Genomic DNA, 27,323 nt, shown 5'->3' with positions numbered 1-27,323 from the left:
AGGAAAACAGACCTCCAGACCCCAGAACACTTCACCAGGTGACTAGCCCGGAAAACAGACCTCCAGACCCCAGAACACCTCACCAGGTGACTAGATAGGAAAACAGCCCTCGAGACCCCAGAACACCTCACCAGGTGACTAGAGAGGAAAACAGCCCTCCAGACCCCAGAACACCTCACCAGGTGACCATCCAGGAAAACAGAGGGAGAACAGCCCTCCAGACCCCAGAACACCTCACCAGGTGACTAATCAGGAAAACAGAGGAAAACAGACCTCCAGACCCCAGAACACCTCACCAGGTGACTAATCAGGAAAACAGAGGAAAACAGACCTCCAGACCCCAGAACACCTCACCAGGTGACTAGCCAGGAAAACAGACCTCCAGACCCCAGAACACCTCACCAGGTGACCATCCAGAAAAACAGACCTCCAGACCCCAGAACACCTCACCAGGTGACTAGTCAGGAAAACAGAGGAAAACAGACCTCCAGACCCTAGAACACCTCACCAGGTGACTAGCCAGGAAAACAGACCTCCAGACCCCAGAACACCTCACCAGGTGACCATCCAGGAAAACAGAGGGAGAACAGCCATCCAGACCCCAGAACACCTCACCAGGTGAACATCCAGGAAAACAGAGGGAGAACAGCCCTCCAGACCACCTCACCAGGTGACTAGCCAGGAAAACAGACCTCCAGACCCCAGAACACCTCACCAGGTGATTAGCCAGGAAAACAGACCTCCAGACCCCAGAACACCTCACCAGGTGACTACCCAGGAAAACAGAGGAGAACAGACCTCCAGACCCCAGAACACCTCACCAGGTGACCATCCAGGAAAACAGACCTCCAGACCCCAGAACACGTCACCAGGTGACTAATCAGGAAAACAGACCTCCAGACCCCAGAACACCTCACCAGGTGACTAGTCAGGAAAACAGACATCCAGACCCCAGAACACCTCACCAGGTGACTAGCCAGGAAAACAGACCTCCAGACCCCAGAACACCTCACCAGGTGACTAGCCAGGTAAACAGCCATCCAGACCCCAGAACACCTCAACCGGTGAACATCCAGGAAAACAGACCTCCAGAACACCTAACCAGGTGACTAGCCAGGAAAACAGAGGAAAACAGACATCCAGACCCCAGAACACTTCACCAGGTGACTAGCCCGGAAAACAGACCTCCAGACCCCAGAACACCTCACCAGGTGACTAGAGAGGAAAACAGCCCTCGAGACCCCAGAACACCTCACCAGGTGACCATCCAGGAAAACAGAGGGAGAGCAGCCCTCCAGACCCAAGAACACCTCACCAGGTGACTAATCAGGAAAACAGAGGAAAACAGACCTCCAGACCCCAGAACACCTCACCAGGTGACTAGCCAGGAAAACAGACCTCCAGACCCCAGAACACCTCACCAGGTGACCATCAGGAAAACAGACCTCCAGACCCCAGAACACCTCACCAGGTGACTAGCCAGGAAAACAGACCTCCAGACCCCAGAACACCTCACCAGGTGAACATCCAGGAAAACAGAGGGATAACAGCCCTCCAGACCCCAGAACACCTCACCAGGTGAACATCCAGGAAAACAGAGGGAGAACAGCCCTCCAGACCACCTCACCAGGTGACTAGCCAGGAAAACAGACCTCCAGACCCCAGAACACCTCACCAGGTGACTAGCCAGGAAAACAGACCTCCAGACCCCAGAACACCTCACCAGGTGACTAGCCAGGAAAACAGAGGAAAACAGACCTCCAGACCCCAGAACACCTCACCAGGTGACTAGTCAGGAATACAGAGGAAAACAGACCTTCAGACCCCAGAACACCTCACCAGGTGAACATCCAGGAAAACAGACCTCCAGACCCCAGAACACCTCACCAGGTGAACATCCAGGAAAACAGAGGGAGGACAGCCCTCCAGACCCCAGAACACCTCACCAGGTGACTAGCCAGGAAAACAGACCTCCAGACCCCAGAACACCTCACCAGGTGACTAGCCAGGAAAACAGAGGAAAACAGACCTCCAGACCCCAGAACACCTCACCAGGTGACTAGAGAGGAAAACAGCCCTCGAGACCCCAGAACACCTCACCAGGTGACTAGAGAGGAAATCAGCCCTCCAGACCCCAGAACACCTCACCAGGTGACCATCCAGGAAAACAGAGGGAAACAGCCCTCCAGACCCCAGAACACCTCACCAGGTGACTAGAGAGGAAAACAGCCCTCCAGACCCCAGAACACCTCACCAGGTGACTAATCAGGAAAACAGAGGAAAACAGACCTCCAGACCCCAGAACACCTCACCAGGTGACCATCCAGGAAAACAGAGGGAGAACAGCCCTCCAGACCCCAGAACACCTCACCAGGTGACCATCCAGGAAAACAGAGGGAGAACAGCCCTCCAGACCCCAGAACACCTCACCAGGTGACTAGTCAGGAAAACAGAGGAAAACAGACCTCCAGACCCCAGAACACCTCACCAGGTGACCATCCAGGAAAACAGACCTCCAGACGCCAGAACACCTCACCAGGTGAACATCCAGGAAAACAGAGGGAGAACAGCCCTCCAGACCCCAGAACACCTCACCAGGTGACTAGCCAGGTAAACAGCCATCCAGACCCCAGAACACCTCACCAGGTGACTTGTCAGGAAAACAGAGGGAGAACAGCACTCCAGACCCCAGAACACCTCACCAGGTGACTAGCCAGGAAAACAGCCCTCCAGACCCCAGAACACCTTACCAGGTGTCTAGGGAGGAAAACAGCCCTCCAGACCCCAGAACACCTTACCAGGTGTCTAGGGAGGAAAACAGACCTCCAGACCCCAGAACACCTCACCAGGTGACTGCCCACAATTGTATTTTTTGTTCAAGCTGGGATGAAGCGTGGCTATGTCTTTCCTAAAAAATAGATGTGTGTGTGTGTGTGTGTGTGTGTGTTTGTGTGTGTGTGTGTAGTGTAGTTAGTTACCTGCAGTGTTCCTCTTCAGGGTTGGAGAACGCCAGAAGCAGCAGCCCAATGTTTATCACCACTGTGTTAGTCTCTGGACACACCTGATACACACAAATACACACCATTACCGTCTGACCAGATGTGAGTGTGTGCGTATATATATATATATATATATACACACACACAGTGTGTAAGTGTGCACGCTTGTAGACTAAGTGTCTGTTGATGCTCCTGTGTGTGAACGCATGGGTACGGGTCGTGTGTATATGTCTATAGCGTGTGTGTGAAATAGAGATATATATATATATATATCTCTATTTCACACACACACAGCTACAGATGAAGTCAGAAGTTCATGCACTTTAGCCAAATACATTTAAACCCAGTTTTTCACAATTCCTGACATTTAATCCCAGTAAAAAAAATCCCTGTTTTAGGTCAGCTAGGATCACCACTTTATTTTAAGAATGTGAAATGTCAGAATAATAGTAGAGAGAATGATTTATTTAAGCTTTTAATTCTTTCATCACAATCACAGTGGGTCAGAAGTTTACATACACTCAATTAGTATTTGGCAGCATTGCCTTTAAATTGTTTAACTTGGATCAAACATTTCAGGTAGCCTCCCACAATAAGTTGTGCATTTTGGCCCATTCCTCCTGACAAGAGCTGGTGTAACTGAGTCAGGTTTGTAGGCCTCCTTGATTGCACACACTTTTTCAGTTCTGCCCACAAATGTTCTACAAGACTGAGGTCAGGTCTTTGTGATGGCCACTCCAATACCTTGACTTTGTTGTCCTTAAGCCATTTTGCCACATAGTATATAGTATAGTATATAATGTATATAGTATATAGTGTATAGTGTGTATAGTGTATATATAGTGTATAGTATATAGTGTATAGTGTATATATAGGTGAATAGTCTATAGTGTGTATATAGTGTATAGTGTGTATATAGTGTATAGTGTGTATAGAGGTGATTAGTGTATTTATAGGTATGGTGTGTATATAGGTCTATAGTGTGTATATAGTGTATAGTGTGTATATAGTGTATAGTGTGTATAGAGGTGATTAGTGTATTTATAGGTATGGTGTGTATATAGGTCTATAGTGTGTATATAGTGTATAGTGTGTATATAGTGTATAGTGTGTATAGAGGTGATTAGTGTATATATAGGTATGGTGTGTATATAGTCTATAGTGTGTATATAGTCTATAGTGTGTATATAGTCTATAGTGTGTGTATAGTGTATAGAGGTGATTAGTGTATATATAGGTATGGTGTGTATATAGGTCTATAGTGTGTATATAGTGTATAGTGTGTATATAGTGTATATAGAGGTGATTAGTGTATATATAGGTATAGTATATAGTGTATAGTGTATAGTGTATTTATAGGTGAATAGTGTATAGTGTGTATAGAGGTGATTAGTGTATATATAGGTATGGTGTGTATATAGGTCTATAGGTGTATATAGTGTATAGTGTGTATATAGTGTATAGTGTATATATAGGTGTAGAGGTGTATAGTGTGTATATAGTGTATATATAGGTATGGTGTATTATATATTATATATATAGTGTATAGGTGTATGGTGTATAGTGTATATATAGGTGTATGGTGTATAGTGTATATATAGGTGTATGGTGTGTATATAGTGTATAGTGTGTATATAGTGTATAGTGTGTTTATAGTGTATAGTGTGTATATAGTGTAGTGTGTATATAGTGTATAGTGTGTATATAGTGTAGTGTGTATATAGTGTATATATAGTGTATAGTGTGTATATAGTCTAGTGTGTATATAGTGTATATATAGATGTAGAGGTGTATAGTGTGTATATAGTCTAGTGTATATAGTGTATATATAGGTGTAGAGGTGTATAGTGTGTATATAGTCTAGTGTATATATAGGTGTAGAGGTGTATAGTGTGTATATAGTCTAGTGTATATAGTGTATATATAGGTGTAGAGGTGTATAGTGTGTATATAGTCTAGTGTATATATAGGTGTAGAGGTGTATAGTGTGTATATAGTCTAGTGTATATATAGGTGTAGAGGTGTATAGTGTGTATATAGTCTAGTGTATATAGTGTATATATAGGTGTAGAGGTGTATAGTGTGTATATAGTCTAGTGTATATAGTATATATATAGGTGTAGAGGTGTCTAGTGTGTATATAGTCTAGTGTATATAGTGTATATAGAGGTATGGTGTATTTATGTACCTCCAGTATAACAACGTCGTAGTCGTTGAAGGAACAGAACTGAGCAGCCCAGCGGGCGTCGCTCCGGATCACCTCGTTGATCAGGTACTCAAAGTCCAGAGTCAACTGCTCCACACACACACTCTGTAGGACAGACACACACTCTGTAGGACAGACACACACTCTGTAGGACAGACACACACTCTGTAGGACAGACACACACTCTGTAGGACAGACACACACTCTGTAGGACAGACACACACTTCAGCATTTTCTGGTTTACTACAGGTCTAAAACAATAACACACACACACTCTCAGTAGGACACACACATTAGCATGTTCTGGTTTACTACAGGTCTAAAACAATAACACACACACACTCTCAGTAGGACACACACATTAGCATGTTCTGGTTTACTGCAGGTCTAAACATTAACTCACACACTCTGTAGGACACACACACACTCTGTAGGACACACACACACTCTGTAGGACACACACACACACACACTCTGTAGGACACACACACACTCTGTAGGACACACACACACTCTGTAGGACACACACACACTCTGTAGGACACACACACACTCTGTAGGACACACACACACACACACACTCTGTAGGACACACACACACACTCTGTAGGACACACACACACACACTCTGTAGGACACACACACACACTCTGTAGGACACACACACACACTCTGTAGGACACACACACACACTCTGTAGGACACACACACACACTCTGTAGGACACACACACACTCTGCAGGACACAGACATTAGCATGTTCTGGTTTACTGCAGGTCTCCTGGACTTGGGTTCCTTCCAAATACTAAGTGAAGACAACAGGTGTAAATATTAACACTCAGGCCCTGTGTCTCAGACACATCTCTCCTTCTGCTGATCTAGTTATCTCAATTGGTAGGGCTGGATTTTATTCTCTCACACACACACACCTGTCCGTTGTGGGGCCCAGTGACCAGCTGTAGGTTGCGTCCCTTCAGGTCAGTCACAGTGAAGGGCAGCTGGACCTTATCATCCTCATAACCTAGAGGGAGCGAGGGAAGAAAGAGAAGAGGGGAGCGAGAGAGGGAGGGATAGAGTGAGGGAAGAGAGATAGGAAGAGGGATGGATAGAGTGAGGGGTGAGGGAGAGAGTGAGGGGTGAGGGAGAGAGTGAGGGGTGAGGGAGAGAGTGAGGGGTGAGGGAGAGAGTGAGGGGTGAGGGAGAGAGTGAGGGGTGAGGGAGAGAGTGAGGGGTGAGGGAGAGAGTGAGGGGTGAGGGAGAGAGTGAAGGGTGAGGGAGAGAGTGAGGGGTGAGGGAGAGTGAGGGGTGAGGGATAGAGGGGGAAGAGAGAGGGGGGGAGAGAGAGAGAGGGGGAAGAGAGAGAGGGGGAAGAGAGAGAGGGGGAAGAGAGAGAGGGGGAAGAGGGATGGATAGAGGGAGGGGTGAGGGATAAAGGGAAGAGAGAGGGGGGGAGAGAGAAGAGAGAGGGGCAAGGGGGAAGAGAGAGAGGGGGAAGAGAGAGAGGGGGAAGTGAGAGAGGGGGAAGTGAGAGAGGGAGAGAAGGAAGAATGAGAGAGGGAGAGAAGGAAGAATGAGAGAGGGAGAGAAGGAAGAATGAGAGAGGGAGAGAAGGAAGAATGAGAGAGGGAGAGAAGGAAGAATGAGAGAGGGAGAGAAGGAAGAATGAGAGAGGGAGAGAAGGAAGAATGAGAGAGGGAGAGAAGGAAGAATGAGAGAGGGAGAGAAGGAAGAATGAGAGAGGGAAGAGAGGGAGAGAAGGAAGAATGAGAGAGAGGGATAGAGTGAGGGGTGAGCAGAAATAGAGGGCGAGACAGAAATAAAGGGAGGAGTTTCAGCTTCCTATTTACATGACCAAGCACATTGTGTGTTACATGTGAAAACTTCTACAGTGTGTGTCTCACCTCCTGCATCCTGTTCTGGCGCCCCCGGCTGTGGCATGCGGTACTGCAAGCGGGTGTAGTTGACATATCCCGGCTCGCTGCAGCCTGCTTCCTGAGAAGAATGAGGAGTGGGGGGGGACGAGGAGGAGGAGGCAGGAGACGTCATCGCACTACACTGAATAGAGTCCTCCGGCAAAGGTCGCAACAAACTTTGGTTCCCAGCTGAAGTGGAAGTCTGTGGTACGCTAGTCAGTTGATCCGTTTGTGTGTCTTCCCTCTGTTCTCTGTCCCTCTCCACGCTCACCCCTTCTCTCTCAGTCACGACAGCCTCCTCTCCTACTTCGCTCCCCTCCGGATTCCCTCTCCTCTCCCCTCCCTCGTTTTCTCTCCCTCCTCCCTGGGCACGTCTGAAGAGGTCGGCGGCGAACTCTCGCGCCCGGGCGGCAGCGTGTGATTGGCTAGGGGAAAGAGGGGCGGGGCTTGGTTTGGCAGTTAGCAGGCGGCTGTCGGGAGACCCGTGAGAGGAAGAGGATGAAGAGGGCGATGGAGGGGTTTGATGTTCTAAGGTGGGGGCTGTGGCTCTCTTTCTGAACAGGATCTGAGAGGAATGACCCTGCTCACCTGTTGACAACACAGGAGACGAGACTTAGTAATATCCCACAGGGGACTCAGTAATATCCCACAGGGGACTCAGTAATATCCCACAGGGGACTCAGTAATATCCCACAGGGGACTCAGTAATATCCCACAGGGGACTCAGTAATATCCCACAGGGGACTCAGTAATATCCCACAGGGGACTCAGTAATATCCCACAGGGGACTCAGTAATATCCCACAGGGGACTCCGTAATATCCCACAGGGGACTCAGTAATATCCCACAGGGGACGGGAGATAGTCATATCATCACACAGGAGAAACAAAAAAGAGAGGGAAAATGAACGAGACAGAAAGAGAGAAGGGGTAGAGAGAAATTAAACTGAACCAGAAAGGTGAAGTGTGTGTTTGCGTTGTCTCCTACCTGGACAGAGGGACACAGAGCAGGCCACCAGGGAATAGGAGGTGTTGAGGAAGATCACCTGGTCTTTCTTCAGCTGGAAGGCAGGCTGGAAGGTGGGGAAGGGATAGACCACCTGGTACCGACTGTTCAACATATAGCCATGTTCCAGACACTCTCCACTACCTAGAGAGAGAGAGAGACACTGTTCAACATAAAACCATGTTCCAGACACTCTCCACTACCCAGAGAGAGAGACTGTTCAACATATAACCATGTTCCAGACACTCTCCACTACCCAGAGAGACTGTTCAACATATAACCATGTTCCAGACACTCTCCACTACCTAGAGAGAGAGACTGTTCAACATATAACCATGTTCCAGACACTCTCCACTACCTAGAGAGAGAGACTGTTCAACATATAACCAACCATGTTCCAGATACTCTCCACTACCTAGAGAGAGAGACTGTTCAACATATAACCAACCATGTTCCAGACACTCTCCACCACCTAGAGAGAGAGACTGTTCAACATTTAACCATGTTCCAGACACTCTCCACTACCTAGAGAGAGAGAGAGACTGTTCAACATATAGCCATGTTCCAGACACTCTCCACTACCTAGAGAGAGAGACCATGTTCCAGACACTATCCACTACCTAGAGAGAGACTGTTCAACATATAACCATGTTCCAGACACTCTCCACTACCTAGAGAGAGAGACTGTTCAACATATAGCCATGTTCCAGACACTCTCCACTACCTAGAGAGAGAGACCATGTTCCAGACACTATCCACTACCTAGAGAGAGACTGTTCAACATTTAACCATGTTCCAGACACTCTCCACTACCTAGAGAGAGAGACTGTTCAACATATAGCCATGTTCCAGACACTCTCCACTACCTAGAGAGAGAGACCATGTTCCAGACACTATCCACTACCTAGAGAGAGACTGTTCAACATATAACCATGTTCCAGACACTCTCCACTACCTAGAGAGAGAGACTGTTCAACATATAACCATGTTCCAGACACTCTCCACTACCTAGAGAGAGAGACCATGTTCCAGACACTCTCCACTACCTAGAGAGAGACTGTTCAACATATAACCATGTTCCAGACACTCTCCACTACCTAGAGAGAGAGACTGTTCAACATTTAACCATGTTCCAGACACTCTCCACTACCTAGAGAGAGAGACTGTTCAACATATAACCATGTTCCAGACACTCTCCACTACCTAGAGAGAGAGACTGTTCAACATATAACCAACCATGTTCCAGATACTCTCCACTACCTAGAGAGAGAGACTGTTCAACATATAACCAACCATGTTCCAGATACTCTCCACTACCTAGAGAGAGAGACTGTTCAACATATAACCATGTTCCAGACACTCTCCACTACCTAGAGAGAGAGAGAGAGACTGTTCAACATATAGCCATGTTCCAGACACTCTCCACCACCTAGAGAGAGAGACTGTTCAACATTTAACCATGTTCCAGACACTCTCCACTACCTAGAGAGAGAGAGACTGTTCAACATATAGCCATGTTCCAGACACTCTCCACTACCTAGAGAGAGAGACTGTTCAACATATAACCATGTTCCAGACACTCTCCACTACCTAGAGAGAGAGAGACCATGTTCCAGACACTCTCCACTACCTAGAGACTGTACAACATATAGCCATGTTCCAGACACTCTCCACTACCTAGAGAGAGACTGTTCAACATATAACCATGTTCCAGACACTCTCCACTACCTAGAGAGAGAGAGACCATGTTCCAGACACTCTCCACTACCTAGAGAGAGAGAGACTGTTCAACATTTAACCATGTTCCAGACACTCTCCACTACCTAGAGAGAGAGAGACCATGTTCCAGACACTCTCCACTACCTAGAGACTGTACAACATATAGCCATGTTCCAGACACTCTCCACTACCTAGAGAGAGAGAGACCATGTTCCAGACACTCTCCACTACCTAGAGAGAGAGAGAGACTGTTCAACATATAGCCATGTTCCAGACACTCTCCACCACCTAGAGAGAGAGACTGTTCAACATTTAACCATGTTCCAGACACTCTCCACTACCTAGAGAGAGAGAGACTGTTCAACATATAGCCATGTTCCAGACACTCTCCACTACCTAGAGAGAGAGACCATGTTCCAGACACTATCCACTACCTAGAGAGAGACTGTTCAACATATAACCATGTTCCAGACACTCTCCACTACCTAGAGAGAGAGAGAGACTGTTCAACATATAGCCATGTTCCAGACACTCTCCACTACCTAGAGAGAGAGACCATGTTCCAGACACTATCCACTACCTAGAGAGAGACTGTTCAACATTTAACCATGTTCCAGACACTCTCCACTACCTAGAGAGAGAGACTGTTCAACATATAGCCATGTTCCAGACACTCTCCACTACCTAGAGAGAGAGACCATGTTCCAGACACTATCCACTACCTAGAGAGAGACTGTTCAACATATAACCATGTTCCAGACACTCTCCACTACCTAGAGAGAGAGACTGTTCAACATTTAACCATGTTCCAGACACTCTCCACTACCCAGAGAGACTGTTCAACATATAACCATGTTCCAGACACTCTCCACTACCTAGAGAGAGAGACTGTTCAACATATAACCATGTTCCAGACACTCTCCACTACCTAGAGAGAGAGACTGTTCAACATATAATCATGTTCCAGACACTCTCCACTACCTAGAGAGAGAGAGAGAGACTGTTCAACATATAGCCATGTTCCAGACACTCTCCACCACCTAGAGAGAGAGACTGTTCAACATTTAACCATGTTCCAGACACTCTCCACTACCTAGAGAGAGAGAGACTGTTCAACATATAGCCATGTTCCAGACACTCTCCACTACCTAGAGAGAGAGACTGTTCAACATATAACCATGTTCCAGACACTCTCCACTACCTAGAGAGAGAGACCATGTTCCAGACACTCTCCACTACCTAGAGACTGTACAACATATAGCCATGTTCCAGACACTCTCCACTACCTAGAGAGAGACTGTTCAACATATAACCATGTTCCAGACACTCTCCACTACCTAGAGAGAGAGAGACCATGTTCCAGACACTCTCCACTACCTAGAGAGAGAGAGACTGTTCAACATTTAACCATGTTCCAGACACTCTCCACTACCTAGAGAGAGAGAGACCATGTTCCAGACACTCTCCACTACCTAGAGACTGTACAACATATAGCCATGTTCCAGACACTCTCCACTACCTAGAGAGAGACTGTTCAACATATAACCATGTTCCAGACACTCTCCACTACCTAGAGAGAGAGAGACCATGTTCCAGACACTCTCCACTACCTAGAGAGAGAGAGAGACTGTTCAACATTTAACCATGTTCCAGACTCTCCACTACCTAGAGAGAGAGAGACCATGTTCCAGACACTCTCCACTACCTAGAGAGAGAGAGAGACTGTTCAACATTTAACCATGTTCCAGACACTCTCCACTACCTAGAGAGAGAGACCATGTTCCAGACACTCACCACTACCTAGAGAGAGACTGTTCAACATATAACCATGTTCCAGACACTCTCCACTACCTAGAGAGAGACCATGTTCCAGACACTCTCCACTACCTAGAGACTGTACAACATATAGCCATGTTCCAGACACTCTCCACTACCTAGAGAGAGACTGTTCAACATATAACCATGTTCCAGACACTCTCCACTACCTAGAGAGAGAGAGACCATGTTCCAGACACTCTCCACTACCTAGAGAGAGAGAGAGACTGTTCAACATATAATCATGTTCCAGACACTCTCCACTACCTAGAGAGAGAGAGAGAGACTGTTCAACATATAGCCATGTTCCAGACACTCTCCACCACCTAGAGAGAGAGACTGTTCAACATTTAACCATGTTCCAGACACTCTCCACTACCTAGAGAGAGAGAGACTGTTCAACATATAGCCATGTTCCAGACACTCTCCACTACCTAGAGAGAGAGACTGTTCAACATATAACCATGTTCCAGACACTCTCCACTACCTAGAGAGAGAGACCATGTTCCAGACACTCTCCACTACCTAGAGACTGTACAACATATAGCCATGTTCCAGACACTCTCCACTACCTAGAGAGAGACTGTTCAACATATAACCATGTTCCAGACACTCTCCACTACCTAGAGAGAGAGAGACCATGTTCCAGACACTCTCCACTACCTAGAGAGAGAGAGACTGTTCAACATTTAACCATGTTCCAGACACTCTCCACTACCTAGAGAGAGAGAGACCATGTTCCAGACACTCTCCACTACCTAGAGACTGTACAACATATAGCCATGTTCCAGACACTCTCCACTACCTAGAGAGAGACTGTTCAACATATAACCATGTTCCAGACACTCTCCACTACCTAGAGAGAGAGAGACCATGTTCCAGACACTCTCCACTACCTAGAGAGAGAGAGAGACTGTTCAACATTTAACCATGTTCCAGACTCTCCACTACCTAGAGAGAGAGAGACCATGTTCCAGACACTCTCCACTACCTAGAGAGAGAGAGAGACTGTTCAACATTTAACCATGTTCCAGACACTCTCCACTACCTAGAGAGAGAGACCATGTTCCAGACACTCACCACTACCTAGAGAGAGACTGTTCAACATATAACCATGTTCCAGACACTCTCCACTACCTAGAGAGAGACCATGTTCCAGACACTCTCCACTACCTAGAGACTGTACAACATATAGCCATGTTCCAGACACTCTCCACTACCTAGAGAGAGACTGTTCAACATATAACCATGTTCCAGACACTCTCCACTACCTAGAGAGAGAGAGACCATGTTCCAGACACTCTCCACTACCTAGAGAGAGAGAGAGACTGTTCAACATTTAACCATGTTCCAGACTCTCCACTACCTAGAGAGAGAGAGACCATGTTCCAGACACTCTCCACTACCTAGAGAGAGAGAGAGACTGTTCAACATTTAACCATGTTCCAGACACTCTCCACTACCTAGAGAGAGAGACCATGTTCCAGACACTCACCACTACCTAGAGAGAGACTGTTCAACATATAACCATGTTCCAGACACTCTCCACTACCTAGAGAGAGACCATGTTCCAGACACTCTCCACTACCTAGAGAGAGACTGTTCAACATATAACCATGTTCCAGACACTATCCACTACCTAGAGAGAGAGAGACTGTTCAACATATAACCATGTTCCAGACACTCTCCACTACCTAGAGAGAGAGAGACCATGTTCCAGACACTCTCCACTACCTAGAGAGAGAGAGAGACTGTTCAACATATAATCATGTTCCAGACACTCTCCACTACCTAGAGAGAGAGAGAGAGACTGTTCAACATATAGCCATGTTCCAGACACTCTCCACCACCTAGAGAGAGAGACTGTTCAACATTTAACCATGTTCCAGACACTCTCCACTACCTAGAGAGAGAGAGACTGTTCAACATATAGCCATGTTCCAGACACTCTCCACTACCTAGAGAGAGAGACTGTTCAACATATAACCATGTTCCAGACACTCTCCACTACCTAGAGAGAGAGACCATGTTCCAGACACTCTCCACTACCTAGAGACTGTACAACATATAGCCATGTTCCAGACACTCTCCACTACCTAGAGAGAGACTGTTCAACATATAACCATGTTCCAGACACTCTCCACTACCTAGAGAGAGAGAGACCATGTTCCAGACACTCTCCACTACCTAGAGAGAGAGAGACTGTTCAACATTTAACCATGTTCCAGACACTCTCCACTACCTAGAGAGAGAGAGACCATGTTCCAGACACTCTCCACTACCTAGAGACTGTACAACATATAGCCATGTTCCAGACACTCTCCACTACCTAGAGAGAGACTGTTCAACATATAACCATGTTCCAGACACTCTCCACTACCTAGAGAGAGAGAGACCATGTTCCAGACACTCTCCACTACCTAGAGAGAGAGAGAGACTGTTCAACATTTAACCATGTTCCAGACTCTCCACTACCTAGAGAGAGAGAGACCATGTTCCAGACACTCTCCACTACCTAGAGAGAGAGAGAGACTGTTCAACATTTAACCATGTTCCAGACACTCTCCACTACCTAGAGAGAGAGACCATGTTCCAGACACTCACCACTACCTAGAGAGAGACTGTTCAACATATAACCATGTTCCAGACACTCTCCACTACCTAGAGAGAGACCATGTTCCAGACACTCTCCACTACCTAGAGACTGTACAACATATAGCCATGTTCCAGACACTCTCCACTACCTAGAGAGAGACTGTTCAACATATAACCATGTTCCAGACACTCTCCACTACCTAGAGAGAGAGAGACCATGTTCCAGACACTCTCCACTACCTAGAGAGAGAGAGAGACTGTTCAACATTTAACCATGTTCCAGACTCTCCACTACCTAGAGAGAGAGAGACCATGTTCCAGACACTCTCCACTACCTAGAGAGAGAGAGAGACTGTTCAACATTTAACCATGTTCCAGACACTCTCCACTACCTAGAGAGAGAGACCATGTTCCAGACACTCACCACTACCTAGAGAGAGACTGTTCAACATATAACCATGTTCCAGACACTCTCCACTACCTAGAGAGAGACCATGTTCCAGACACTCTCCACTACCTAGAGAGAGACTGTTCAACATATAACCATGTTCCAGACACTATCCACTACCTAGAGAGAGAGAGACTGTTCAACATATAACCATGTTCCAGACACTATCCACTACCTAGAGAGAGAGAGACTGTTCAACATATAACCATGTTCCAGACACTCCACTACCTAGAGAGAGACTGTTCAACATATAGCCATGTTCCAGACACTATCCACTACCTAGAGAGAGAGAGACCATGTTCCAGACACTCTCCACTACCTAGAGAGAGAGAGAGACTGTTCAACATATAGCCATGTTCCAGACACTCTCCACTACCTAGAGAGAGAGACTGTTCAACATATAACCATGTTCCAGACACTCTCCACTACCTAGAGAGAGAGAGAGACTGTTCAACATATAACCATGTTCCAAACACTCTCCACTACCTAGAGAGAGAGACTGTTCAACATATAACCATGTTCCAGACACTCTCCACTACCTAGAGAGAGAGAGAGACTGTTCAACATATAACCATGTTCCAGACACTCTCCACTACCTAGAGAGAGACTGTTCAACATATAGCCATGTTCCAGACACTCTCCACTACCTAGAGAGAGAGACTGTTCAACATATAGCCATGTTCCAGACACTCTCCACTACCTAGAGAGAGAGAGACTGTTCAACATATAACCATGTTCCAGACACTCTCCACTACCTAGAGAGACTGTTCAACATATAGCCATGTTCCAGACACTCTCCACTACCTAGAGAGAGAGACTGTTCAACATATAGCCATGTTCCAGACACTCTCCACTACCTAGAGAGAGAGAGACTGTTCAACATATAACCATGTTCCAGACACTCTCCACTACCTAGAGAGAGAGAGACTGTTCAACATATAGCCATGTTCCAGACACTCTCCACTACCTAGAGACTGTTCAACATATAACCATGTTCAAGACACTCTCCACTACCTAGAGAGAGACTGTTCAACATATAGCCATGTTCCAGACACTCTCCACTACCTAGAGAGAGAGACCATGTTCCAGACACTATCCACTACCTAGAGAGAGACTGTTCAACATATAACCATGTTCCAGACACTCTCCACTACCTAGAGAGAGACTGTTCAACATATAGCCATGTTCCAGACACTCTCCACTACCTAGAGAGAGAGACCATGTTCCAGACACTATCCACTACCTAGAGAGAGACTGTTCAACATATAACCATGTTCCAGACACTCTCCACTACCTAGAGAGAGACTGTTCAACATATAGCCATGTTCCAGACACTCTCCACTACCTAGAGAGAGAGACCATGTTCCAGACACTATCCACTACCTAGAGAGAGACTGTTCAACATATAACCATGTTCCAGACACTCTCCACTACCTAGAGAGAGAGAGAGAGACTGTTCAACATATAGCCATGTTCCAGACACTCTCCACTACCTAGAGAGAGAGACCATGTTCCAGACACTCTCCACCACCTAGAGAGAGAGACTGTTCAACATTTAACCATGTTCCAGACACTCTCCACTACCTAGAGAGAGAGAGACTGTTCAACATATAGCCATGTTCCAGACACTCTCCACTACCTAGAGATAGAGACTGTTCAACATATAACCATGTTCCAGACACTCTCCACTACCTAGAGAGAGAGAGACCATGTTCCAGACACTCTCCACTACCTAGAGACTGTACAACATATAGCCATGTTCCAGACACTCTCCACTACCTAGAGAGAGACTGTTCAACATATAACCATGTTCCAGACACTCTCCACTACCTAGAGAGAGAGAGACCATGTTCCAGACACTCTCCACTACCTAGAGAGAGAGAGACTGTTCAACATTTAACCATGTTCCAGACACTCTCCACTACCTAGAGAGAGAGAGACCATGTTCCAGACACTCTCCACTACCTAGAGACTGTACAACATATAGCCATGTTCCAGACACTCTCCACTACCTAGAGAGAGACTGTTCAACATATAACCATGTTCCAGACACTCTCCACTACCTAGAGAGAGAGAGACCATGTTCCAGACACTCTCCACTACCTAGAGAGAGAGAGAGACTGTTCAACATATAGCCATGTTCCAGACACTCTCCACCACCTAGAGAGAGAGACTGTTCAACATTTAACCATGTTCCAGACACTCTCCACTACCTAGAGAGAGAGAGACTGTTCAACATATAGCCATGTTCCAGACACTCTCCACTACCTAGAGAGAGAGACCATGTTCCAGACACTATCCACTACCTAGAGAGAGACTGTTCAACATATAACCATGTTCCAGACACTCTCCACTACCTAGAGAGAGAGAGAGACTGTTCAACATATAGCCATGTTCCAGACACTCTCCACTACCTAGAGAGAGAGACCATGTTCCAGACACTATCCACTACCTAGAGAGAGACTGTTCAACATTTAACCATGTTCCAGACACTCTCCACTACCTAGAGAGAGAGACTGTTCAACATATAGCCATGTTCCAGACACTCTCCACTACCTAGAGAGAGAGACCATGTTCCAGACACTATCCACTACCTAGAGAGAGACTGTTCAACATATAACCATGTTCCAGACACTCTCCACTACCTAGAGAGAGAGACTGTTCAACATTTAACCATGTTCCAGACACTCTCCACTACCCAGAGAGACTGTTCAACATATAACCATGTTCCAGACACTCTCCACTACCTAGAGAGAGAGACTGTTCAACATATAACCATGTTCCAGACACTCTCCACTACCTAGAGAGAGAGACTGTTCAACATATAATCATGTTCCAGACACTCTCCACTACCTAGAGAGAGAGAGAGAGACTGTTCAACATATAGCCATGTTCCAGACACTCTCCACCACCTAGAGAGAGAGACTGTTCAACATTTAACCATGTTCCAGACACTCTCCACTACCTAGAGAGAGAGAGACCATGTTCCAGACACTCTCCACTACCTAGAGACTGTACAACATATAGCCATGTTCCAGACACTCTCCACTACCTAGAGAGAGACTGTTCAACATATAACCATGTTCCAGACACTCTCCACTACCTAGAGAGAGAGAGACCATGTTCCAGACACTCTCCACTACCTAGAGAGAGAGAGACTGTTCAACATTTAACCATGTTCCAGACACTCTCCACTACCTAGAGAGAGAGAGACCATGTTCCAGACACTCTCCACTACCTAGAGACTGTACAACATATAGCCATGTTCCAGACACACTCCACTACCTAGAGAGAGACTGTTCAACATATAACCATGTTCCAGACACTCTCCACTACCTAGAGAGAGAGAGACCATGTTCCAGACACTCTCCACTACCTAGAGAGAGAGAGAGACTGTTCAACATTTAACCATGTTCCAGACTCTCCACTACCTAGAGAGAGAGAGACCATGTTCCAGACACTCTCCACTACCTAGAGAGAGAGAGACTGTTCAACATTTAACCATGTTCCAGACACTCTCCACTACCTAGAGAGAGAGACCATGTTCCAGACACTCACCACTACCTAGAGAGAGACTGTTCAACATATAACCATGTTCCAGACACTCTCCACTACCTAGAGAGAGACCATGTTCCAGACACTCTCCACTACCTAGAGAGAGACTGTTCAACATATAACCATGTTCCAGACACTATCCACTACCTAGAGAGAGAGAGACTGTTCAACATATAACCATGTTCCAGACACTATCCACTACCTAGAGAGAGAGAGACTGTTCAACATATAACCATGTTCCAGACACTCCACTACCTAGAGAGAGACTGTTCAACATATAGCCATGTTCCAGACACTATCCACTACCTAGAGAGAGAGACCATGTTCCAGACACTCTCCACTACCTAGAGAGAGAGAGAGACTGTTCAACATATAGCCATGTTCCAGACACTCTCCACTACCTAGAGAGAGAGACTGTTCAACATATAACCATGTTCCAGACACTCTCCACTACCTAGAGAGAGAGAGAGACTGTTCAACATATAACCATGTTCCAAACACTCTCCACTACCTAGAGAGAGAGACTGTTCAACATATAACCATGTTCCAGACACTCTCCACTACCTAGAGAGAGAGAGAGACTGTTCAACATATAACCATGTTCCAGACACTCTCCACTACCTAGAGAGAGACTGTTCAACATATAGCCATGTTCCAGACACTCTCCACTACCTAGAGAGAGAGACTGTTCAACATATAGCCATGTTCCAGACACTCTCCACTACCTAGAGAGAGAGAGACTGTTCAACATATAACCATGTTCCAGACACTCTCCACTACCTAGAGAGACTGTTCAACATATAGCCATGTTCCAGACACTCTCCACTACCTAGAGAGAGAGACTGTTCAACATATAGCCATGTTCCAGACACTCTCCACTACCTAGAGAGAGAGAGACTGTTCAACATATAACCATGTTCCAGACACTCTCCACTACCTAGAGAGAGAGAGACTGTTCAACATATAGCCATGTTCCAGACACTCTCCACTACCTAGAGACTGTTCAACATATAACCATGTTCAAGACACTCTCCACTACCTAGAGAGAGACTGTTCAACATATAGCCATGTTCCAGACACTCTCCACTACCTAGAGAGAGAGAGACTGTTCAACATATAGCCATGTTCCAGACACTCTCCACTACCTAGAGAGAGAGACCATGTTCCAGACACTATCCACTACCTAGAGAGAGACTGTTCAACATATAACCATGTTCCAGACACTCTCCACTACCTAGAGAGAGACTGTTCAACATATAGCCATGTTCCAGACACTCTCCACTACCTAGAGAGAGAGACCATGTTCCAGACACTATCCACTACCTAGAGAGAGACTGTTCAACATATAACCATGTTCCAGACACTCTCCACTACCTAGAGAGAGACTGTTCAACATATAGCCATGTTCCAGACACTCTCCACTACCTAGAGAGAGAGACCATGTTCCAGACACTATCCACTACCTAGAGAGAGACTGTTCAACATATAACCATGTTCCAGACACTCTCCACTACCTAGAGAGAGACTGTTCAACATATAGCCATGTTCCAGACACTCTCCACTACCTAGAGAGAGAGACTGTTCAACATATAACCATGTTCCAGACACTCTCCACTACCTAGAGAGAGAGAGACTGTTCAACATATAACCATGTTCCAGACACTCCACTACCTAGAGAGAGACTGTTCAACATATAGCCATGTTCCAGACACTATCCACTACCTAGAGAGAGAGAGACTGTTCAACATATAACCATGTTCCAGACACTCCACTACCTAGAGAGAGACTGTTCAACATATAGCCATGTTCCAGACACTATCCACTACCTAGAGAGAGAGACCATGTTCCAGACACTCTCCACTACCTAGAGAGAGAGAGAGACTGTTCAACATATAGCCATGTTCCAGACACTCTCCACTACCTAGAGAGAGAGACTGTTCAACATATAACCATGTTCCAGACACTCTCCACTACCTAGAGAGAGAGAGAGACTGTTCAACATATAACCATGTTCCAGACACTCTCCACTACCTAGAGAGAGACTGTTCAACATATAGCCATGTTCCAGACACTCTCCACTACCTAGAGAGAGAGACTGTTCAACATATAGCCATGTTCCAGACACTCTCCACTACCTAGAGAGAGAGAGACTGTTCAACATATAACCATGTTCCAGACACTCTCCACTACCTAGAGAGACTGTTCAACATATAGCCATGTTCCAGACACTCTCCACTACCTAGAGAGAGAGACTGTTCAACATATAGCCATGTTCCAGACACTCTCCACTACCTAGAGAGAGAGAGACTGTTCAACATATAACCATGTTCCAGACACTCTCCACTACCTAGAGAGAGAGAGACTGTTCAACATATAGCCATGTTCCAGACACTCTCCACTACCTAGAGACTGTTCAACATATAACCATGTTCAAGACACTCTCCACTACCTAGAGAGAGACTGTTCAACATATAGCCATGTTCCAGACACTCTCCACTACCTAGAGAGAGAGAGACTGTTCAACATATAGCCATGTTCCAGACACTCTCCACTACCTAGAGAGAGAGACCATGTTCCAGACACTATCCACTACCTAGAGAGAGACTGTTCAACATATAACCATGTTCCAGACACTCTCCACTACCTAGAGAGAGACTGTTCAACATATAGCCATGTTCCAGACACTCTCCACTACCTAGAGAGAGAGACCATGTTCCAGACACTATCCACTACCTAGAGAGAGACTGTTCAACATATAACCATGTTCCAGACACTCTCCACTACCTAGAGAGAGACTGTTCAACATATAGCCATGTTCCAGACACTCTCCACTACCTAGAGAGAGAGACCATGTTCCAGACACTATCCACTACCTAGAGAGAGACTGTTCAACATATAACCATGTTCCAGACACTCTCCACTACCTAGAGAGAGACTGTTCAACATATAGCCATGTTCCAGACACTCTCCACTACCTAGAGAGAGAGACTGTTCAACATATAACCATGTTCCAGACACTCTCCACTACCTAGAGAGAGAGAGAGAGAGACTGTTCAACATATAACCATGTTCCAGACACTCTCCACTACCTAGAGAGAGAGATACTGTTCAACATATAACCATGTTCCAGACACTCTCCACTACCTAGAGAGAGACCATGTTCCAGACACTCTCCACTACCTAGAGAGAGAGAGAGAGACTGTTCAACATATAGCCATGTGTGTATATGTGTATATGTGTGTGTGTGTGTGTATGTGTGTGTGTATGTGTATATGTGTGTATGTGTGTATGTATGTATGCGTGTACCTGTGCGTATGGTAGAGGTATTTGGAGGGCAGCACTGAGAGCAGGGTCTGAGAGGAGGCATGGAGGCGATGGTGATGTAGATATCTCTGTTGTTCTCATCACTCATCATCAGATTCATCAACACTGAGCTGGAGCTACGAGTACTGACACAGAGAGGGGGAGAGAGAAGAGTATGGGGAAGGGTGGGTAGAGTGTAGGGGTGTTGGAGGGAAAAGAGAGATGAGGGAGGGAGAGAGAGAGTATGGGGAAGGGTGGGTAGAGTGTAGGGGTGTTGGAGGGAAAAGAGAGATGAGGGAGGGAGAGAGAGAGTATGGGGAAGGGTGGGTAGAGTGTAGGGGTGTTGGAGGGAAAAGAGAGATGAGGGAGGGAGAGAGAGAGAGAGTATGGGGAAGGGTGGGTAGAGTGTAGGGATGTTGGAGGGAAAAGAGAGATGAGGGAGGGAGAGAGAGAGAGAGTATGGGGAAGGGTGGGTAGAGTGTAGGGATGTTGGAGGGAAAAGAGAGATGAGGGAGGGAGAGAGAGAGAGAGAACGTGCAGAAATGTCCAGTCACTGATCTGATCACAGACATCATCTCTACAAAGACCAAATGTACGCTGGCTTGATGTCTTACTTGAAGCCAAAGATGACGATCTTGGAGTGGTCGTTGGGCCACTCACACACTGTCAGGTAGAGATCACTGTAGATGTCCTCACCTGTAAACAGACGCACATGGTGCACCTGAGGGAGGTGGGTGGAGAGAGAGGAGGTGGATGGAGAGAGAGAGGAGGTGGGTGGAGAGAGAGAGGAGGTGGGTGGAGAGAGAGAGGAGGTGGGTGGAGAGAGAGGAGGGGGATGGAGAGAGAGGAGGGGGATGGAGAGAGAGGAGGGGGGATGGAGAGAGAGGAGGGGGGATGGAGAGAGAGGAGGGGGGATGGAGAGAGAGGAGGTGGATGGAGAGAGAGGAGGTGGATGGAGCGAGAGGAGGTGGATGGAGCGAGAGGAGGTGGATGGAGCGAGAGGAGGTGGATGGAGCGAGAGGAGGTGGATGGAGAGAGAGGAGGTGGATGGAGAGAGAGGAGGTGGATGGAGAGAGAGGAGGTGGATGGAGAGAGAGGAGGTGGATGGAGAGAGAGGAGGTGGATGGAGAGAGAGGAGGTGGATGGAGAGAGAGGAGGTGGATGGAGAAAGAGGTGGATGGAGAGAGAGGAGGTGGATGGAGAGAGAGGAGGTGGATGGAGAGAGAGGAGGTGGATGGAGAGAGAGGAGGAGGTGGAGAGAGAGGAGGAGGTGGAGAGAGAGGAGGTGGATGGAGAGAGAGGAGGTGGATGGAGAGGTGGGTGGAGAGAGAGGAGGTGGAGAGAGAGAAGAGAGATTAAGAGATGATACGTTTTAAAAAAGGGCACAATGGGACAACAGAATGATGAAGGAGGGATGAAATCATCTCCATCTCCTCTCCATTGTAGCTGGTGTAACTGTTGACAGGCCAATCAGCAACACATCATCCACCTCATTACTGCTATAAGGACTGGAGACCACTTCCAGTCAGCCCATAGTAGGTCTGCTCTACAGGCCCACATCCCTTCAGGCCACACGGACGGTCCAACCTACCTGTTTGAGTCTGCTGTGTAGGTTGAACTCCCACCAGTAGAGGTGATAGGTGTAGAAGGAGAAGTCATCGTCCTCTCCACAGTCACTGGTGTAGGACAACACGTAACGACCACACTTAGTGAACCCCAGGAAGATGTGTCTGGAACAAGAGAGAGGGAGGGGTGTGAGAGTGGGGACACAAGGTGTGTGTGGAGATGATTTAAATGACTAGTTTAGTTGGCTCAATGTTGCTCAACATTTCTCTGGTTCGCTAACAGAGAATTCCATCCAGATGGCAAGATACTTAACAATGCTAACAATACTTGTTCCGCCACACTTTTTCCCTCACCTCAAACTTTACAAATGACAGTTGTTTTTTCGGTTACAGTTCAGGAAGTACGCTTCACCTTCTCACCTAATGTTACCTCTTCACCCCCGTCTCCGTAGTCAGGCTTCTTACCTAACGTTACCTCTTCACCCCAGTCTCCGTGGTCAGGCTTCTCACCTAACGTTACCTCTTCACCCCCGTCTCCGTGGTCAGGCTTCTCACCTAACGTTACCTCTTCACCCCAGTCTCCGTGGTCAGGCTTCTCACCTAACGTTACCTCTTCACCCCCGTCTCCGTGGTCAGGCTTCTCACCTAACGTTACCTCTTCACCCCCGTCTCCGTGGACAGGCTTCTCACCTAACGTTACCTCTTCACCCCAGTCTCCGTGGTCAGGCTTCTCACCTAACATTACCTCTTCACCCCTGTCTCCGTGGACAGGCTTCTCACCTAACGTTACCTCTTCACCCCAGTCTCCGTGGTCAGGCTTCTCACCTAACGTTACCTCTTCACCCCAGTCTCCGTGGTCAGGCTTCTCACCTAACCACCCCCGTCTCCGTAGTCAGGCTTCTCACCTAACGTTACCTCTTCACCCCAGTCTCCGTGGTCAGGCTTCTCCCCTAACGTTACCTCTTCGTTATCATTCAGGGGACGCGCTGCTGTAAGTTAACTGGCAAACTGCCATTGCACTCTCCGCTCTTCCCAGAGCGCCCGCTGATGCTGTAACTAGCAAATTGGTTGTCTCTTCTCCCTTCGGTCGCAGCATTCTGTTATGTCAAGCCTTGGATTCAGCCAGTAATGATCGCAAACTGGCTCTAACCAGAATTGAAAGAGGAGTGGGAGGCCCCGGTGCACAACTGAGCAAGAAGACAAGTACATTAGAGTGTCTAGTTTGAGAAACAGACACCTCACAAGTCCTCAACTGGCAGCTTCATTAAATAGTACCCGCAAAACACCAGTCTCAACGTCAACAGTGAAGAGGCGACTCCGGGATGCTGGCCTTCTGGGCAGAAATGTATAAGTGACCCCAAACTTTTGAACTGTAGTGTATATACATATACACAGCAACAGTCAAAGGTTTGAACACCTACTCATCCCAGGGTTTTTCTTTATTTTATTGTGGAATTATAGTGAAGACAACAAAACTATGAAATAACACATATGGAATCATGTAGTAAACCCCCCCCCAAAAAGTGATGAACAAATCAAAATATATTTTATATTTGAGATTCTTCAAAGTAGCCACCCTTTGCCTTGGTGACAGCTTTGCACACTTGGCATTCTCTCAACCAGCTTCAATTAACAGGTGTGCCTTGTTAAGTTATTTTGTGGAATTTCTTTCCTTCTTAAAGTGTTTGATCCAATCAGTTGTGTTGTGACGAGGTAGGGGTGACATACAGAACATAACCCTATTTGGGAAAGACCAAGTCCATATTTGGGCAAGAACAGCTCAAATAAGCAAAGACAAATGACAATCCATCATTCCTTTAAGACATGAAGGTTTACTCAATCTGGAAAATGTCAAGAACTTTGAAAGTTTCTTCATGTGCAGTCGCAAAAACCATGAAGCACTATGATGAAACTGGCTCTCATGAGGACCGCCACAGGAAAGGAAGGACCTGAGTTACCTCTGTTGCAGAGAATAAGTTAAATTGACTTAACAGCCTCAGAAATTGCAGCCCAAATATATGCTTCACAGAGTTCAAGTAACAGACATTTCAACATCAACTGTTCAGAGGAGACTGTGAATCAGGCCTTCATGGTTGAATTGCTGCAAAGAAACCAATACTAAAGGACACCAATAAGAAGATGAGACTTGCTTGGGCCAAGAAACACGAGTAATGGACATTAGACCGGTGGTAATCTGTCCTTTGGTCTGATGAGTCAAAATTTGAGATGTTTGGTTACAACCGCTGTGTCTTTGTAAGACGCAGAGTAGGTGAACGGATGATCTCCATATGTATGGTTCCCACTGTGAAACAGAGGTGGTGTTGTGATGGTGCTTTGCTGGTGACACTGTCTGTGATTTATTTAGAATTCAAGGCACACTGAACTAGCAGGGCTACCACAGCATTCTGCAGAGATATGCCATGCCATCTGGTTTGCACTTAGTGGGACTATCATTTGTTTTTTAACACAACAATGACCCAAAACACACCTTTAAGATGTGTTAGGGCTATTAGACCAAGAAGGAAAGTGATGGCGTGCTGCATCAGATCACCCAACCTCAACCCAATTGAGATGGTTTGGGATGAGTTGAATGGCAGAGCGAAGGAAAAGCATCCAACAAGTGCTCAGCATATGTGGGAACTCCTTCGAGACTGTTGCTGGTTGAGAGAATGCCAAGAGTGTGCAAAGCTGTCACCAAGCAAAGGGTGGCTACTTTGAAGAATCTCAAATATATGTATATTTTTTGGTTACTATATGATTCCATGTGTTATTTCATAGTTTTGATGTCTTCACTGTTATTATACAATGTAGAAAACAGTACAAATAAAACCCAAACTTTTGACTGGTACTGTATATACACACACACACACAGTATCTGTGTAAAGTTAGGACACACCTACTCACTCAAGTTTTTTGTCGTCATTATCACTATTTTCTACATTGTAGAAAGACACTCTTCCAAAACACTCACCCTGCTCTGAGGAACTCCTCGCTGACTATGTTCTTCAGGGGAACACAGACGCGCGGGGGTAGTTTCCGGAACAAGCGCTGAGAATACTGGCCAGACAACTATAGGAGAGAGGACGTGGAAAGTTAGTGAAAAGTGGTCAACGTACCCAATAAATAACCTCCATTGAAACAGCTTGTTAGTCCAGGGGGTCGTGTGTATAACCATCTCAGAGTAGTCGAGCGGATTTAGAATCCGTTTTGCCTTTCAGATTATGGGTAAGATTACTTGGACAGGAGGGACCTCAGATCAGCACCTACCCTGAGATGCTTAATAACGCACAGCACTCGGATGAGGCTTGGTAGCAGTCCAGGAAACCAGTCTTAACCACTCTACCTACACACCTACCCAGCAGTGTTCTGTCATCCAGGTCTCTAGGGTGTACACTGCATGGTTTTGTTCTAAATCAACATTAACACCTGATTTAACTCGCTGATCAGCATCACCTTTAACGTTAGCTGAAACAGAAGGCCAGCAGTCCCCAAGACCAGAATTGAAAAACATTGCAACACAGAGGAATCATGCCGTGCATAGTGATCTGAAATAGCAAGCGGCGACTACAAATGCAAAACTAGTCAATTGGCGCGTTAGCTTGTTGCGTTAGTGAATGCGAAATAAACAGGTAACGTGCGCTAGCTGGCTTACTGCTCGGTTCAACAAACGTTAGCTAGCTAAGTGGCTTGGGGTAGACGGTTAACTAGCTAGCAACATTCCCTCACACAATATAGCAACCAGCTGGATAACTTAGTTATCATAGATGGTAGCTAGGTTTTGGCCAAGGTGGCTTGTTAACGAGTCAGCCTGCTAGCTAACGTTGGTGCTTAAAAACGCGTTAACTAGCTAGCATCCGCAGGGTCTGGCACTATCGAGACATTGACCCTGCGACTTCACATTCTTCGTCAAAGCCATGCTTGTGCCATTCTCTTGTCTAGTTTGTTGCATACCTTTCCACGGTTCAGAAGCTTAACGACATGTTCTTTGTGTTTTCTCTGCGTTTGTTTGTTACCGTCCTTTTCTGATTTCGAGCTGGGCGCCATTTTCCGCCGTAGTGTTGACTAGGCCCCGCCTACCTTCCGACCCATGGTCTTCCCATTGGTTCTCGATCATGGTGCGAGCAGTCCGATTGGCATACATGAACGTAAGTCAAAAACGAAAACAAATCTCCCAGCATGTGATTGGTTATAGGGTGAACA

At 46.5% G+C, this 27,323-nt stretch overlaps 1 protein-coding gene across 3 annotated transcripts in view; it reads right to left on the bottom strand.

Moving 5' to 3' along the window:
* Positions 1–27,241, bottom strand: part of LOC110512743 (DDB1- and CUL4-associated factor 15-like) — a 59,940-nt gene extending 32,699 nt beyond the window's left edge. The window contains exons 1-10 of one of the 3 annotated variants that reach the window (XM_036949014.1): positions 27,075–27,237; positions 26,095–26,192; positions 23,150–23,288; positions 22,173–22,279; positions 21,562–21,704; positions 8,106–8,267; positions 7,107–7,709; positions 6,135–6,226; positions 5,188–5,310; positions 2,979–3,061 (exon numbers count right to left, since the gene is read on the bottom strand). In XM_036949014.1, coding sequence (XP_036804909.1) covers positions 2,979–3,061; positions 5,188–5,310; positions 6,135–6,226; positions 7,107–7,709; positions 8,106–8,267; positions 21,562–21,704; positions 22,173–22,279; positions 23,150–23,288; positions 26,095–26,192; positions 27,075–27,167 — 1,643 coding nt within the window. In that variant the 5' untranslated portion in view covers positions 27,168–27,237. Of the gene's footprint in view, positions 1–2,978; positions 3,062–5,187; positions 5,311–6,134; positions 6,227–7,106; positions 7,710–8,105; positions 8,268–21,561; positions 21,705–22,172; positions 22,280–23,149; positions 23,289–26,094; positions 26,193–27,074 lie in introns of all 3 variants that reach the window. The other 2 variants (XM_036949015.1, XM_036949016.1) reach the window with 2 other exon arrangements.
* Between the last annotated feature and the right edge of the window lie 82 nt (positions 27,242–27,323).

Source organism: Oncorhynchus mykiss, chromosome 17 (genome assembly GCF_013265735.2).
Source record: "Oncorhynchus mykiss isolate Arlee chromosome 17, USDA_OmykA_1.1, whole genome shotgun sequence".
Lineage (NCBI taxonomy): Eukaryota > Metazoa > Chordata > Actinopteri > Salmoniformes > Salmonidae > Oncorhynchus > Oncorhynchus mykiss.
This window is presented reverse-complemented; position numbering and strand designations above follow the sequence as displayed.